The sequence below is a fragment of the Pituophis catenifer genome, unplaced genomic scaffold (genome assembly GCF_029215685.1).
Source record: "Pituophis catenifer annectens isolate HBS135680 unplaced genomic scaffold, rPitCat1.0.hap2 SCAF_17, whole genome shotgun sequence".
Lineage (NCBI taxonomy): Eukaryota > Metazoa > Chordata > Lepidosauria > Squamata > Colubridae > Pituophis > Pituophis catenifer.
This window is the reverse complement of record NW_027256897.1, coordinates 459,656-474,290: the sequence shown is the minus strand read 5'-3', so window position 1 is coordinate 474,290 and position 14,635 is coordinate 459,656. Positions and strand designations below refer to the sequence as shown.

Below are 14,635 nucleotides of genomic sequence, written 5' to 3'. Positions count from 1 at the left end.
GTGCCACCCTCTTTCCCTGCCCTTTCCACGTTGGCCAGCTTGGGCAAAGGGCTGTCCAGTGCCAGCTGTGACTTCCCCCTCTTTGGTCTGCTTCAGCACTCCCTAACCGGCCGTTGGGGCATTGCAGGTGCCAGTGGCCCGGAGCCCCTTCTGTCCTGTCCGAAGCAAACACCAGGCGCTGCCTCTTCCTTCCAAGACGTTAATGGCGGAAGGCAAGACGGCCATTCGGTGGCCAAAATGCTTGGCGCTGCCTGGTAGAAACCAGCTAATAAATCAGGCCTGGTGTTTCTGGTGACAAAGTGACAATTGTGAGCTTCCCGCGAGAAAACAAAGGAGGAGGGATCCAGTGGGGAGATGGCTGCCCTCCCTGGAGGAAACGTCCCCAGTGGCTTGACTTGGCTTGGGCATGAGAAGCTCCTGCATCCGAGGCCCGAATGCGTCTGCCCCCAGTTTTCCCAGTTCCCCTCCCAGCAGAGGAACGTTTCTGTGGGCACTCTTCAAGAGGAAAATTTCAACCCCCCTCTGAGTAATCTCCAGGGAGGATACCGAGATCTTCTGTCCACTCCCACTGGTGTTTTTTGCATGACCCTCCATGGAGCTTCCTTAGTGTGGGAACCTGGCAGGCGGGGGCTCGGTTGCCCAGGTGTGGCAAGGGAGGCCATGGCTGTGGTGCTGAAGCCCCCTCGGCTCCCCATTTTAGGAAGGCCTCTTTAAGTCCATGACTCCGGGGAAGAATCAGCAGGTCAATTGTGGCCACGGGCCAAGGGGCACCTTCACAGGTGGACCCTTCTGAGGAGAGAAGGGGGCCACTTCTTCTCTTGGGTCTGTAGGGGAGGCGGGAGATGTTCGGAGCTGCGCGAACCAAGAAGAGCAAAATGGGCATCCAGGTGGGCAGACGGGGTGGGAAGGGCTGCTGGCGAGGTAGGAGGATCTGGGTGGGGATCTTGCACAGCAACGCTCCCTCCCGCCCCATTTTCACAATACTTTGAAGGCTCAATTGCCCGACATTCTGGGTTTGCACTAGTCAGCTTCGTTCGAGCAGAACAAACACGGGTTGTTGCCACCAGAAGAGCTGGAGCGCCTGTGTTTCGAATCTAGGTCAGTGAGTCAGGAGGTCTGGTTGGCATTCCCAGGTTGCCTCCTGATCCATTCCTCCCCTCCACCCGCTCGCAAAGAGGACGGCGACTTGGGGGATCCTAAGCCTCCTCGGATTTGGGGGGCTTCACCAGCCTGCTCCTTCGGCTCAAAAGAGGCCAGCGGGGTGTCTGTCTCCCCCATTTGCCTTCCAGCCAGGCTCTTGGGGACGGTGGGCTCTGCCTGGAGGTCTCCCCCTGCCCTTTGACTCATCCCAGCTCTTCCCCTCCTCTCTCCAGTGGGTGCTGTCCTTCGAAATCTTCATCCCGCTGGTGCTCTTCTTCATTCTGCTGGGGCTGAGGCAGAAAAAGCCCACCATCGCGGTGAAGGAAGGTAAGTGCCTGGCCGCCGGGAGGAATCTGGTGAGTCTCCCCTGATGGCCACGGGCACAAAGTCCACAGTGGCAACCAGGCCCCCCCAGGAAGACAGAGCTGAGGGGTGCAGTGCCCTGCAGTTAGCAAAATATCCTTGCCCACTTCCTGAGCTTCAGACAAAAAGCATCCTCAGCTCCGAGCGGCTGCCTGGAAACTAGCTCACCTGGTGCAGAAACTCCTACAGAGATGCGATGGGCAGCCTCTTCCCAGAGCTGCTTCCCCAGCCAAGCCAGCTGGCAAGGGTTCTGGCTTTGGGACCCCCAGAATCCCACCGCATTGCAGCTGCTCTGTTAGTGATCAGGGTTTATCTGAAAAGGAGCCAAGCTCCTGCAAAGGCAGAGGGTCGTAACTCTTCATTAAGCCCCATTGGAATCAGGAGCAACCTTTAGGTGCCCACAGGTAATGCCCCCCCGGCCCACCATCCTTTCTTTGGTACCACCCTCCCCCATGCCCATGGGAAGCTGCCCAGGCTGCCCGTTCTGCCATCTGAGGCATCGCCATGATCCGCCCCGTTTTGCTTTGAAGTTTGTTTTTCTTTTGTTTCTGAAACATTTTTTTTCTTCTCTTCCCCCCACTCTTATTTTTCTTTTCTTTTCCCTGACCTGATTTCTTTCTATCTTCTTTTGCGCCTTTGTTTCCTCTAGTCTGTAAGTTGGTTTCCTTTGGGCTGAGGCCACGTCTTTGGGGGGCTGCTTGGCCCCCCCTAGTTGACTAACGTTGTTTTAATGCCAGCTTTTTCCCATCTCCCCTCGCATTCATAGCCCTCCCAGTCATGGTGGCAGGTAACTGTTGGGGATTGGCAAAGGGGTATAAAGTCCTGTGCAAATTCGGAAGCCGAGGCCCGTTCCCAAAGGCCATCACTCCCTTTGCAGCTTTGGGAATTGCTAAAGCCTTGAAAATGCCCCCTCCCAAAAAAGGCCATAGAGGGTTATTTGCCACCATTGCGATCCAGCCCCCTCCTAGATTCATATCTAGCTTATCCCCACCCACCCACCCTAATTCTGCTTTTTCTCCTGCAGTTGATCAGGGTTGGATCCTGGCTTAATTCGCTCCTGCCCCAGCCCATCCTTCCTGTCTTTTTAACTTGCCCTCTAGGATGTGACTAACTGGTTGGCCAAAGCCATCTGCCTTTGGCCAGGGGGTCAAAGGTCACTGGTTTCCTGGCTTCTGAGGTTCTGGATGGGTCACCAACTCAGGCGCTTGCAGAATCTCCAATGCCTCTGGCACCAAAGCATAGACGAGTAAATAAAATTAGATTGCGTGTTTGTTTAGAAACTAATCATTCTTTTGAGTAAACCTTTCACGAAGTGAAATGGTTGGATCAAGCTGTACCTTTTGGAGATCCTGGAATTCAGACTGGACATTTAAAGTCCAACTTTTTAATGTCTGCAGAAGGGCAACTATTAGCATAGCTTTAAAGCAAAATTGTAGTGGGTTTTTTTTAGTGTAATTTGGGTTATGGCAAATTTATCTTGGTGGGTTGGTCTTAAACCTTGTAATATTGGGGAAGGTTTTGTTTTGGCTCCAAATTCCAGTTGGTAAGGAGCTGCAAGCGGCTTGGAGTTCTGCCTGGGAACAGACATGATGCCAGCTTGGCTACGGGCAAAGAACCGGCTTCTCCATGCTCCTGAGGTGCTGGACTACAGTACCCATAACCCCTGGCCAAGTGTCATGGGGCATATGATCCAGCACATCTCCAGGGCATGCTTAAGCTTGGGGAAAGGGGGAATTTGATGGAAGGACCTCTGACCTTTAACCCCTGGAACCGTCCCTCTGGCTAATTGGAAGAGACTCTCCCCAACTGATCTGACTTTCACACGGCTCTCTGAACTGGTTGTGCGTCTTCTTACACACCCTGTCAGGTTTCCACCCACCCCTCTTTTCTCACGCTCTTCCTTCTCTAGCCTACTACACGGCAGCACCCCTCACCTCGGCCGGCATCTTGCCCGTCATGCAGTCCCTGTGTCCCGACGGGCAGCGCGATGAGTTTGGGTTCTTGCAGTACTCCAATTCCAGGTGGGTCCACACCCCAAAGGCCCGATTTCTGGTATTCTGTTGAAAAAGGTGGTTTGCCACTGGAGAGAGGAGCTTGCCGAGGCCAAGGGGCCTCCTTGGCCCAGCCTAGGCCCCCAGATCCCTTCAAGGGAGCCTCGGTCACTCTTCCAGTGGCAAGGGGAGAGTTTTGGCTGCAGCCATTTATTGCTAGAGGGGGGCCCTCCTCTGGGGGAGGGGGCACAAAGAGCTGCCTGTTGAACTGAAAGCTTGGCATTAAGCAGGAAGGAAAGGGGGGGCAGCCTGAGTTGGGGGGGGGTGTCTTTCGTTCCTTTGTGTGCTTTCCCGGAGAGCAAAGGTGGGCAGGCTTCAGCCTCTTTTCTCCACCAACCCTGGCAAGTGCAAAGGACTGAAGAAAGCCAGAGTCCCTCTCAGGGTGTGCCCCCCACCCCCCGTTCATATATGCCTCCCCCCCCTCGTGGATCTTTCCTGCAGGGTGACCCAGTTGCTGGAGCGGCTGAAGGAGGTGGTGGAGAAGAGCAATCTGTTCGACCCGGATCATGCTGGGCCGGAAGAGGAGTTGGAGTCTCTCCGGCGCCACCTGGAGTCTCTTGGCAGCAGCACCGGGCCCAGCCCCGTGGAGCCCCACTTCACCACCCAGGCAGGTGGGTTGGGGGTCCTTCCTGTGGGGAAGGGCCAGGCCAGGATGCAGCTGCTTGCCTCCTCTGAATGGTTGCTGCGTTTGGGGAGGAGCTGAGCTGCTTCCTGCCTGAGAGTGGGCTCTCTCCCCGCTTGCACTCACTGCCCAATCTCCCCCTCCCCATTTATCCTTCTTTGGCAGCCCCCGGCTTCTCCCTGGACTCCGTGGCCAAGGACAAGACGGAGCTTCACCGTTTCCTCATGCAGAACCTCTCCTTGTCCAACGAGACGGTGGGGCTGCTCACAGGCTCCAGCATCAACCTGAGAGAGGTTGGCGGGGCAGGGGGCAGTCAGCTGCAGGCGCAGTACCTGGAGGGACAGTCGGGCTCCAGATTGGGGGGAAGTGGGGGGCAGTTGCCAGGGTCAAAGATTGACAGTTCTTTCCATAGGTCTACCGGCTCATCTTTGGTGTGTCTCCCGGCTTTGCCGACAACTTTGGCCTAGTGGACAAGCGGCATCACCCGGAGGTGAGACTTCCTGGAGCCTCATGTTGCTGGTCATGGCAGGTGGGGGGGGGAGGAGAGGGGGGAGGATGGACAAGGGCCTGGCTGGGGGTGATGGATGGGCTGGTTCAGGAAGGGGGGAGGGGCGAATGGATCATTCCTGTGTGGTCCAAAAGCCCAGCCTGCCTCTTCAAAGACTTCCTTGGAGGTGGGGAATTGTGAGGCAGGGAGGGAGGGGGCGGGTGTGTGTAAAAGAGAAGCCAGAGAGACAGAGGAGCATCAGCCAGATTCGGAGGGTCTCTGGGTCCTCTTCTCCACTCTTCCCCTCCCCAGAGAAGCTTCCTGGGCAACCTGAAGATGATGGAAGATGGGCTGGTCCGGCAAGCGCTGCGCCGCCCCCCCAAAGGCGCCCAGCGGAAGGCCATCCTCCGGCTCTTCTCCCACGCTTTGGGCCTGGCCAGCCCCGTGGCAGAGTCCCCCGGCTCCGACAGCCCCCAGACCTTTGTGAGGGATGTGGAGGTGAGGGGGCCAGGAGGAAGCCAACTCTCTGACTGGGGGATTGGGGAGGGGGCTTCAGGAAGGGTGCTCAGAGGGAAGGCAGGGAGGGGGCAGCCACCAGCCTCCCCCAGCCCCAACAACCCTGCTCTGCCCTCACGGCTGGTCTGCTTGCACTGGCTATTCCTTCAATGACAACAGCTGCTTCCCCCCCCCCCCCAGAACATCCTTTTCACCCCCCCTGTGCTGGAGAGCCTGACGTGTCACCAGAGCCAGGACGAGCTGAGGCGCATCCTGGCCATCCCAGAGAGCCAGCAGCCTCTCCTGCGGGCCTATCGTGCCTCTGTCTGCAACCGGAGCGCCAGCCTGCGGGCTGACTACTTCAGGCAGCTGGCCGTGGAGATGAAGGACCAGCTGGAAGCTCGCAAGGTGGCTGAACAGGTGAGGTGGGCAGGGCAGACTCTTCTGCGGCACCCCAGCCCTCGGGCGTCCTCCTCCTGCCCCGAGAGCCTCACCTGAGTGTCCAGTGCAGGGCCGGGATGGGCCCAGTGCGATTGTACCCCAAAGGACCTTCCTGGGTTGCAACCAGATCTTTGATCCTGCAGCTGAAGCTGGATGAGGTGAACCACACCGTGGCCCAGAGCCGCCTCCATGCCCTGCTGGAGGACCTGATGGAAATGGAGAAGGTGCTGAAGGACCTGGACATCCTCTCCGCTCTGGCCAAGCTCCTCCCCAAGGGAGCCTGTGCCGCCAAAGTGCCCCCCATCGCCCCCAACAGCACTGGCTCAGTTGTGAACTTCACCTCTGGCACCAATTCCAGCTCCGAGGAGGGCCGGGCCGAGAGCGAGACGCCAGCCGAGGATGCGCAAGGGCAGTGCTCGGCATTCGTGCAGCTCTGGGCCGGCCTGCAGCCCATCCTTTGCGGGAACAACCGGTGAGGGTCCCCGGGGGCTTTGCTTTGGGGCCGATGGAGCGCAGGCGTGGGCCGTTGACCTTCAGAATCTCTCCCCTCAGGACGATTGAACCCGAGGCCCTCCGGCAGGGGAACATGAGCTCTTTGGGCTTCACCAGCAAGGAGCAGCGCAACCTGGGCCTCCTGGTGCACCTCATGACCAGCAACCCCAAGATCCTGTATTCGCCCGTTGGCACCGAGGTGGATAAAGTCATCTTGAAGGTGGGCAGAGCGCAGGAACGGGCGGCTTCTGCATTCGAGGCTTTGCTTAGTCGATGCGTCCAGGGGTGCCTCCTGCCCTCTCCCCAAATAGAGCGCACACTCCCTTGGCATGTTGTGTGGTTGACCTTCGGAGGGGCAGCAGGCTGCTTGGATGCCGACTCCAAGAAGAAGCGAAACCAAAAAGGATCTGGTGCTCCCGATGCCAGCCACTGCCCTGCCTTTCCCTGAGCGGCAAAGAGGTTTCTTTTTATTCCAGGGCACAGTTCTCAGCACCCAAAGGAAAATGTCCCCAGATTCCCCTTGAATACCCCCTGCAGACTCTTGGGGTGTCCTGCTTAACGTCCTCTCCCCCTGCACAACAGGCCAACGAGACCTTCGCCTTTGTCGGGAACGTGACGCGGTACGCCCAGGTCTGGCTGAACATCTCAGCTGAGATCCGGGGCTTCCTGGAGGAGGGCAAGTTGCAGCAGCGGATTGCCTGGCTCCAGCAGGTATGGGGGGGGGATTGGCTTGAGCCCCCCACCCGCCCAGGGCAGCAGGGAAGAAGGCCGGCAAACAGGGTGTTTCCGCCCAGCCCAGCTGAAGCCAGAGAGGAAGGGGCTGCACGCTCTCACTCCCTGCTCTCTTCGGGCCCCCCCAGATGGCGGCAGATCTTCACAGGCACCCCGAGATCCTGAACGTCTCCGACAGCACCGTCTTCCATAACTTCATGGAGAGCAACTTGTCCCTCTCCAACACCAGCACGCTTCTCCAGCAGCTGGACACGATCGACAACGCTGCCTGCGGCTGGATCCAGTTCATGTCCAAGGTGGGTCTCGCTGGACCTCCTCTCAGGCCGAAAGGTGAAGGGTCAAGCTGGGCTCCGCCTGGGAGGAGAGAAAATGGGGAGATCTCGGGGTTGGGAGGTCAAGAAAGGAGTCCTGGAAGAGGACACGGCAAGACTTTTTTTAAAAGTACGTTAAAGGTTTAAAATATATTTTTGGCATGGTGCCGTTTGGTAAAAAGTCATGATTTAAAACCGCATGAAAGGATTTGAGATTCAAATGGCTTAAAAATACAAACTTCTAGAATAGGCTATAGAAGCTGAGCACGGGCTGGCAGGGGTTGGTTTCCTCCGTCTTTGAGTGGGCTTTGCTTTCCAGAGGGCGGGGGTTTCCTGCTTGGGAAGTTCCTAGGACTGGGGCTCGCAACACGCTGTCTCTCCACTGGCTGAGGGGAAACTTAATTTTGGGGTGTCAAAGCGCCTCCCTTGCACCTCAAAGGCTTCCCCTTTCCCTCAGGTCAGCGTGGACATCTTCAAGGGCTTTCCAGATGAAGAGAGCATCGTGAATTACACCCTGAACCAAGCCTACCACGACAACGTCACCGTCTTCGCCAGTACGGGCAAACTTTGCCTTCCCCTCATCGCCCTCCCTCGCAGCTCTTCCGCCCGAGTGGCAGAGCCACCAGCTGGACCACTGAGGCTTCTAGGCAGGACTGGCCCTCAGTGTAGCCAAGGGGGAAGAGTTTCTTTGTATTATTATTTTATAACACAATATAACAATACAAGACATACAACATTTGTAAACGCACTCTCTTTACACCTATTGCATGGTGATCTTCTTTGTTATTCACAATTTCCCCTTCTTTCTCTTGGTATGATTCCGATTTACTACTTGTCCCCAACATTTTAATTACTATATATATAATATATTTCTCTCATTCATATCTATTTCCTACTTTTTATACTTTAACATATCCTTTCTGTCTTTTTTAACATTTCTATCTTTCCCCCCTAATTTTCTTCTTCATTTTTCCTTCCTTCCAACTACTTATACCACTTGTGCCAAGTCCTATAGTATTCTGTATCCCCTTTTTCTTTAAGTTCTTTTGTCAGTTTGTCCATCTCGGCACATTCCAAGATTTTTTTTATTAACTCGTCTTCAGATGGTACATTTTCTTTCTTCCAATTCTGGGCATAGACTATATGAGCGGCAGTTAAAATATGTAATATTAAATATTTTACTTCCTTCGTAAATTTTTCTGTGAATATCCCTAGTAGGAACATCTCAGGTTTTGCATTTATCGGTGGTTGTGTTATTTTCTCTAGCCACTTTTTGATTTTGGCCCGGGAAAGAGTTTCTAAGAGGGGGGCTTCTAATGTTTTGGACTACAACTCCCATTATCCCGGGATGTCTTTTCCTGGTGGAGGAGGAATGGTGGTGCAGGGGCTTCAGCACTCTGGACAGCTCCAAAGTGATTCATCCCATATATTGCAGTTTGTCAACCTTGTCAAGTATAGGATGTGTAGGTGTCAACTCCCGGAATTCTGGGAGGATGAGCCTGCTGGCTGGGAATTCTGGGAATTGAAGTGCACGTGTCTTAAAGAGGACAAGGTTGGGAAACACTGGTGTGTTGACTTCCTGGCTGCACAACGATGTACCTCGGAGCTTTTTCTGGGTATAAGGCTAGAGAGACAGGAATATGGACTGATGGGTACATTTACTTCAGAGGCCACCGATTATTTTAGAGTAGATGATCTGTTGGTTGAATGCAACGTCCCAGGTCAGCACCTGACCTACTTTGGGACTGAGCCAGAAGTGTGCTGGCACTTTTTTTTGCCTCTCTTGTGGACTATTTCTCCTTTTCTCCCAAAGGTGTGATCTTCCAAACCAACAAGGATGGCAGCCTCCCTCCTCACGTCATGTACAAGATCCGCCAAAATTCCAGCTTCACGGAAAAGACCAATGAGATCCGGCGGGCGTACTGGAGACCCGGTCCAAACAACGGGGGGCGTTTCTACTTCCTTTATGGCTTTGTCTGGATCCAAGGTGAGCCCAGATGGCTTTTTCAGAGCCTGAATTAGATGCTCCCTTTTCCTGTCCCAATGTCTGTGGAAGCTGTCCCCTTTGACTGTAGGTTAATTAAGCACACCCTTCAGTACCACTTCCTGACCCTTCGTTTTATTATCTGTGCGCTGAAAAGGCCAGTCACCTCTGGAGGCCGGTTTGGGTGCCCCAGTGCTGACCTTCACAACTGCAGGAATTGATGCCCTGAGAACCATCGGCATCAACTTAAGTGCTGCTTCTCTCTTTCCAAAGACATGATGGAGCGTGCCATTGTCAACACCTTTGTCGGCCGCGATGTGGTGGAGCCTGGCAATTACGTGCAGATGTTTCCCTACCCCTGTTACACCCGTGATGAGTGAGTCCCCTTCTCTGCCTTGGGAGGTGATGCTCCCTGGGAGAACAGCTCTTCTCTGGAAGGCCGGAGGCCAAGGAGAAGGACTGTGCTCTGGAGCTGCCGCCTGCCTGGCCCCCGACTCACTCGGCCTTCGCCTCCTGGGATGGCAGGGGGGTTCCTGGGCTGTGGATGAGGCTCCCTTTTTCCCCTCCTCCAGCTTCCTGTTCGTGATTGAGCACATGATGCCGCTGTGCATGGTCATCTCCTGGGTCTACTCGGTGGCCATGATGATCCAGCACATTGTTGCGGAGAAGGAGCATCATCTGAAGGAGGTGGGATGGGAGGGGCGGAAGGCGACAGCTGCTTCCCAAGGCCAGGGAGGTATTCAGGGGCAGGAAAGGAAGGAGGAGAGCGGGGAAACAGTCCAAGGGAGGCTTTGCTGAAAAGTCAGGGCTGAGCTGGGTGCTGCAGCTGGGACCGTGAGAGGAAATGGGGTGGCTGTTTCAGAATTGGGGGGCGATCGGGGGAAAGTCACACCCTCACCCAGAATGGGAGGCTCCCAGCAGGGCCCTGTAGGGGCAGAGTAATGTGGCAGAGTAATGAAATGGGTGCTGTGAAGGGCTGAGGGGGGCGAAACCACCTCCTGGAAGTGCTCACAGAGGGGGACCCTCCAGCTGTCCCGTCTCCATCTTTTCAGCCGTGCCACTTCCCAAGCCGGCGTCCTCCCTTCTGTGGCGCTTCCCTGCAGAGCTCTTTCCTTGCCTCTGTGCCAGGAGGGCCTTCCCTTCCCATTGCTGCTGGCGTGGCCGTGTCCCTCGGCCACCCTGCTTAATGAGATCATGATGAAGTGCCAGGGCAGAGAGCCAGCCAGCCTGCCTTCGGGTGGGTGGCTGCGTCCCTGCCAAGGGAGAGGAGAGTTGGCAGAGGTGCCAGCTGCAGAGAGAGATTCCGTCCAGGCGGGCAGGCAGGGAGAGGCCCTCGCGAGAAGCTCTCCTGTCCATAGCAATTTTGCCTTGGAAAGACCGCTGGATTCCCATCCCTGTGAGCACCAGAGACTCAGAATTTCAGAACTGGAGCAATTTATGAGAGATTTGGGGCCCAAAAACTGCCGAGAGGCACTTACCCTGGGGCTGATGCGTTGCAGGTGATGAAGATGATGGGGCTGAATAATGCCGTCCACTGGGTGGCGTGGTTCATCACAGGCTTCGTCCAGCTGTCCATCTCGGTCACTGCCCTGACCGCCATTCTCAAGTACGGGAAGGTCCTCATGCACAGCGACGTCCTCATCATCTGGCTCTTCCTGGCCGTCTACGCCGTGGCCACCATCATGTTCTGGTGAGGAGGGAAGGTGGCCTGGTTGAACCTTGGCCCTCATGTCGGGGGGTGCGGGGGTTCCTCCTCTAGTCTACATTGTGCTGCTTTGCAAAAGTAGGAGATGTGTTCCCTCGCCTCCTGTGGAGATGCCCTCAACCTTCTTCCTCAACGTAGTCCCCGGCTGAGGATGATGGGCTTGGGAAGCCTGCTTAGCTAAGCCCACTTTCCCCCATCCACAGAACTGCGGCCTGTCACCGACCTCTCCCCCTCTTTCCCTGCAGCTTCCTGGTGTCCGTGCTGTATTCGAAGGCCAAGCTGGCCTCGGCCTGCGGTGGGATCATCTACTTCCTCAGCTACGTCCCTTACATGTATGTGGCCATCCGGGAGGAGGTGGCCCACGACAAGATCACCGCCTTCGAGAAGTGCATTGCCGTGAGTCCCCCAGGAGAGACGCAGTTGGGGTTCCTGGCACTCGGGGTGGCAGCAGAAGCCTTGGGAAGATCTGTCCCTGTGGTGCAACGACTCCTCTTCCAGCTGGGGGGATGGGGGGCCTGGGCTGTTCTCGGTTGGGCATCGGCCTGGCACAGCAGGGGCATGACCAAGGCACTCCCGTATGCTTCTCAGCCCCTTGAGGAGTTTTTCACCCCCGTCCCTCTCCATTTCTCCCCAGTCCCTGATGTCCACCACGGCCTTTGGCCTGGGCTCAAAATACTTTGCCCTCTACGAAGTGTCTGGCGTGGGCATCCAGTGGCACACCTTTAGCCAGTCCCCCGTGGAAGGGGATGACTTCAACCTCCTGCTTTCCATGATGATGCTGATCATTGACGCTGTGGTCTATGGGGTGCTGACGTGGTATATCGAAGCCGTGCACCCAGGTATGGGTTTGGGGGAGCTCGGGGGTCTTGCTCACTGCAGCCGCCACCACCCTGGGCTGAGACCCTCCAGGGAGGGTTCCTGCTATGCCAACCGCTGCTTCTCCCGCAGGGATGTACGGGCTCCCTCGGCCTTGGTACTTTCCACTGCAGAAGTCCTACTGGCTGGGAAACGGGCGCACCGAGGCCTGGGACTGGTCATGGCCCTGGTCAAAGAGCCACCTGAGTGTCACAGAGGAGGACCAAGCCTGTGCCATGGAGAACAGGAGGATGGGTAAGGGGGTGGTGGGGCATCGCGGGAAGGGCTCCCTCTTTGCATGACCTTTGAAGACTCGCACTGGCACACCTGGCCAGAGAAGTCCGGAAAGGCCGTGCTTTTTCCTTCGACACCTCACAGACAGATCCCCTCCCCCCCGTGTTCTCTGCTCTTTGTTGACCACTGCAGAGGAGAGCCGGGGCATCGAGGAGGAGCCCACCCACCTGCCCCTGGTGGTCTGCGTGGACAAACTAACCAAGATCTACAAGACCGACCAAAAGCTGGCTCTGAACAAGCTGAGCCTCAACCTCTACGAGAACCAGGTGGTCTCCTTTCTGGGCCACAACGGCGCTGGCAAGACAACCACCATGTGAGTGTTGTAGGTGCCCCCTGGCAGGGTGTGTGGGGGGCAGGGAGTGTGTGGGGGCTCCGTCTAACCCCATCCCTGTGCCGCTTCCTCTCCCACAGGTCCATCTTGACCGGCCTTTTCCCTCCGACCTCCGGCTCGGCCACCATTTATGGCCATGACATCCGGACGGAGATGGACCAGATCCGGAAGAACTTGGGCATGTGCCCGCAGCACAACGTCCTCTTTGACAAGCTGACGGTGGAGGAGCACCTCTGGTTCTACTCGCAGCTGAAGGGCATGGCCAAGGAGGAGATCTGCAAGGAGATGGCCAAGTTGGTGTCCCCCGACCCTCCCCCGGCACTCTTGGATCCCAGCTCCCATGCTCCCCAGCCAGCAGGAGTGGGCTAACCCTAACCCTTTCCTCCTGGTCTCTCCAGCCTCTCGGGCAGGGGGAGCTTTAAGCTCAGATCGAGATTCCTCTCCTCCAGCAGATCCGGAACAGGCCGGGCGAGTCTCCCAGAGGGGCTCCCAAAGTGAGCCCCACTTTGCTTTTTTCCCCACAGGATGATCGAGGACCTGGAGTTGACCCACAAGTGCCACTTCCTGGTGCAGATGCTGTCCGGAGGGATGAAGAGGAAGCTCTCGGTGGCCATTGCCTTCGTGGGGGGCTCACGGGCCGTCATCCTGGACGAGCCCACAGCCGGTGTGGACCCTTATGCCCGCCGAGCCATCTGGGACCTCATCCTCAAGTACAAGCAAGGTGGGTCGCCGGCCCCTTTTTTGGGGGGTGCAGTGGTGGCACTTAGCAGGGCCCTGGTCCTCTCTCACCTTGGTGGGCGCTTTGTGAGGTGCCCTCCGGGGTCCTTCCACCCCCACGTGTCCCACCTCCCCTTTTTCTGCCCCCCAGGAAGGACCATCCTCCTGTCCACCCACCACATGGACGAAGCGGACCTGCTGGGCGATCGCATCGCCATCATCTCCCACGGGAAGCTGAAGTGCTGTGGGTCGCCCCTCTTCCTGAAAAGCACCTATGGGGACGGCTACAAGCTGACGGTGGTGAAGAAGCAGTCGGACACACGGACCAACAGCGGTCAGTGGCCCCTCCGGCCCTCCTGTGTCCAGGACAGGTGGAATCCTCAGGCTTCGAGCCTCGGTCCTCTTGCGTCCTTGGCCTTTCGTGCTTTAGGTAGACTTCCTCGGACCAGGGAGGTTCAAGTCACCGTCAGGCCCTTTGCAGCCCCGTCTCTTTCCTTTTCTCTCTGCTTCTTTTCTGAAAGACTTTGGCCCAGCTGGTTTCTTTGGAAATCACCCAATTCTGCAGCTATTATGGGGGGATAATGCTTCAAATTCTGAGCGACCCTCCCCTCCGTCCTCTTTTCCTTTGGCCTGGCTAACTCTCCCCTCCCTTCCTCCCTCCTCCCCAGAGACGGGGCTCCCCCGCAGCCCGCCCTGCCCCTCCGCCACCAGCCCCTGCTCCGAGGAGCGAGTCAGCCAGTTCATCAAGAAGCACGTGGCCTCCTGCCTCCTCATCTCCAACACCAACACGGAGCTCTCCTACATCCTGCCCAGCGAGGCCGCCAAGAAGGGCTGCTTCGAACGGCTGTTCCAGGTGGGCGCAGGGGTTTCACAGGCGGGCGGAGGGAGGGCAAGGCGAGGGAGGGAGGGCTACGTTGGGTTTTGACTCCAGGGCTTCTTCCTTTCCTGGGGGGTGGAAACACATAAAAGGTGCTTTAAAGCAACCGGATGGTGATCTCTGGGTCTCCCTTCTCAAGAAGCTAGTCCTCTTGAAGGGGGGAGGGTCCTTGCCAACCTAAAATGACCCTGTTCTGCCTCCAGGGGATTTGTAAGCAATTCACATCTCACATTTGAGGAGCCCCTGAAGAAACTACGGAGGATGACGTCGTTGGCACAGACTGAGCCAATAACAGAGTCCCCTTGTAGTTGCAGAGGAAGACTGCCCCTGAGCCTGGAAGCTCAGGGTTGATCTCCTCTGATCTCCTCCTCCTGGAATTGGGAAAAGCTGATTCAAAGCCACGAATCTGCAGGCTCCTACAGGAGTGGAACAAGGGAATTCCTTTGGTCCACCCTGGAAGCATCGTTGCTTGACGGGGCCACAGAGAGATTCCAGAGAAGAGGGTTGCAAGGCCCACTTGGAGCCCGACACCCCCCCACCCCCCGAAGTGGAGATGCTGCCGTGGGACTTCCCCTAACGTCCCCCTGCTCCCTTCTGCAGCACCTGGAGCACAGTTTGGAAGAGCTGGACCTCACCAGCTTTGGCCTGATGGACACCACCCTCGAAGAGGTCTTCCTAAAGGTCTCCGAAGAAGACCAGTCGCTCGAGAACAGCGATGCGGGTACGCTGCAGGGGGTC

At 56.8% G+C, this 14,635-nt stretch overlaps 1 protein-coding gene across 1 annotated transcript in view; it reads left to right on the top strand.

Annotated features, from left to right (window-relative positions):
• The window catches only part of ABCA2 (ATP binding cassette subfamily A member 2), a 31,687-nt gene that overhangs the window by 6,586 nt on the left and 10,466 nt on the right, over positions 1–14,635 (top strand). Inside the window, exons 2-27 of the mRNA XM_070955812.1 lie at positions 1,374–1,467; positions 2,034–2,036; positions 3,413–3,524; positions 3,996–4,165; positions 4,342–4,469; positions 4,589–4,666; positions 4,976–5,161; positions 5,360–5,578; positions 5,743–6,071; positions 6,152–6,311; positions 6,674–6,802; positions 6,952–7,119; positions 7,592–7,688; positions 8,948–9,121; positions 9,392–9,494; positions 9,691–9,805; positions 10,618–10,808; positions 11,069–11,219; positions 11,458–11,662; positions 11,772–11,933; positions 12,105–12,285; positions 12,384–12,596; positions 12,828–13,024; positions 13,172–13,354; positions 13,689–13,873; positions 14,498–14,618. Of these exons, the coding sequence (XP_070811913.1) occupies positions 1,374–1,467; positions 2,034–2,036; positions 3,413–3,524; positions 3,996–4,165; positions 4,342–4,469; positions 4,589–4,666; positions 4,976–5,161; positions 5,360–5,578; positions 5,743–6,071; positions 6,152–6,311; positions 6,674–6,802; positions 6,952–7,119; positions 7,592–7,688; positions 8,948–9,121; positions 9,392–9,494; positions 9,691–9,805; positions 10,618–10,808; positions 11,069–11,219; positions 11,458–11,662; positions 11,772–11,933; positions 12,105–12,285; positions 12,384–12,596; positions 12,828–13,024; positions 13,172–13,354; positions 13,689–13,873; positions 14,498–14,618 (4,054 nt within the window). The remainder of the gene's footprint in view (positions 1–1,373; positions 1,468–2,033; positions 2,037–3,412; positions 3,525–3,995; positions 4,166–4,341; positions 4,470–4,588; positions 4,667–4,975; positions 5,162–5,359; positions 5,579–5,742; positions 6,072–6,151; positions 6,312–6,673; positions 6,803–6,951; positions 7,120–7,591; positions 7,689–8,947; positions 9,122–9,391; positions 9,495–9,690; positions 9,806–10,617; positions 10,809–11,068; positions 11,220–11,457; positions 11,663–11,771; positions 11,934–12,104; positions 12,286–12,383; positions 12,597–12,827; positions 13,025–13,171; positions 13,355–13,688; positions 13,874–14,497; positions 14,619–14,635) is intronic.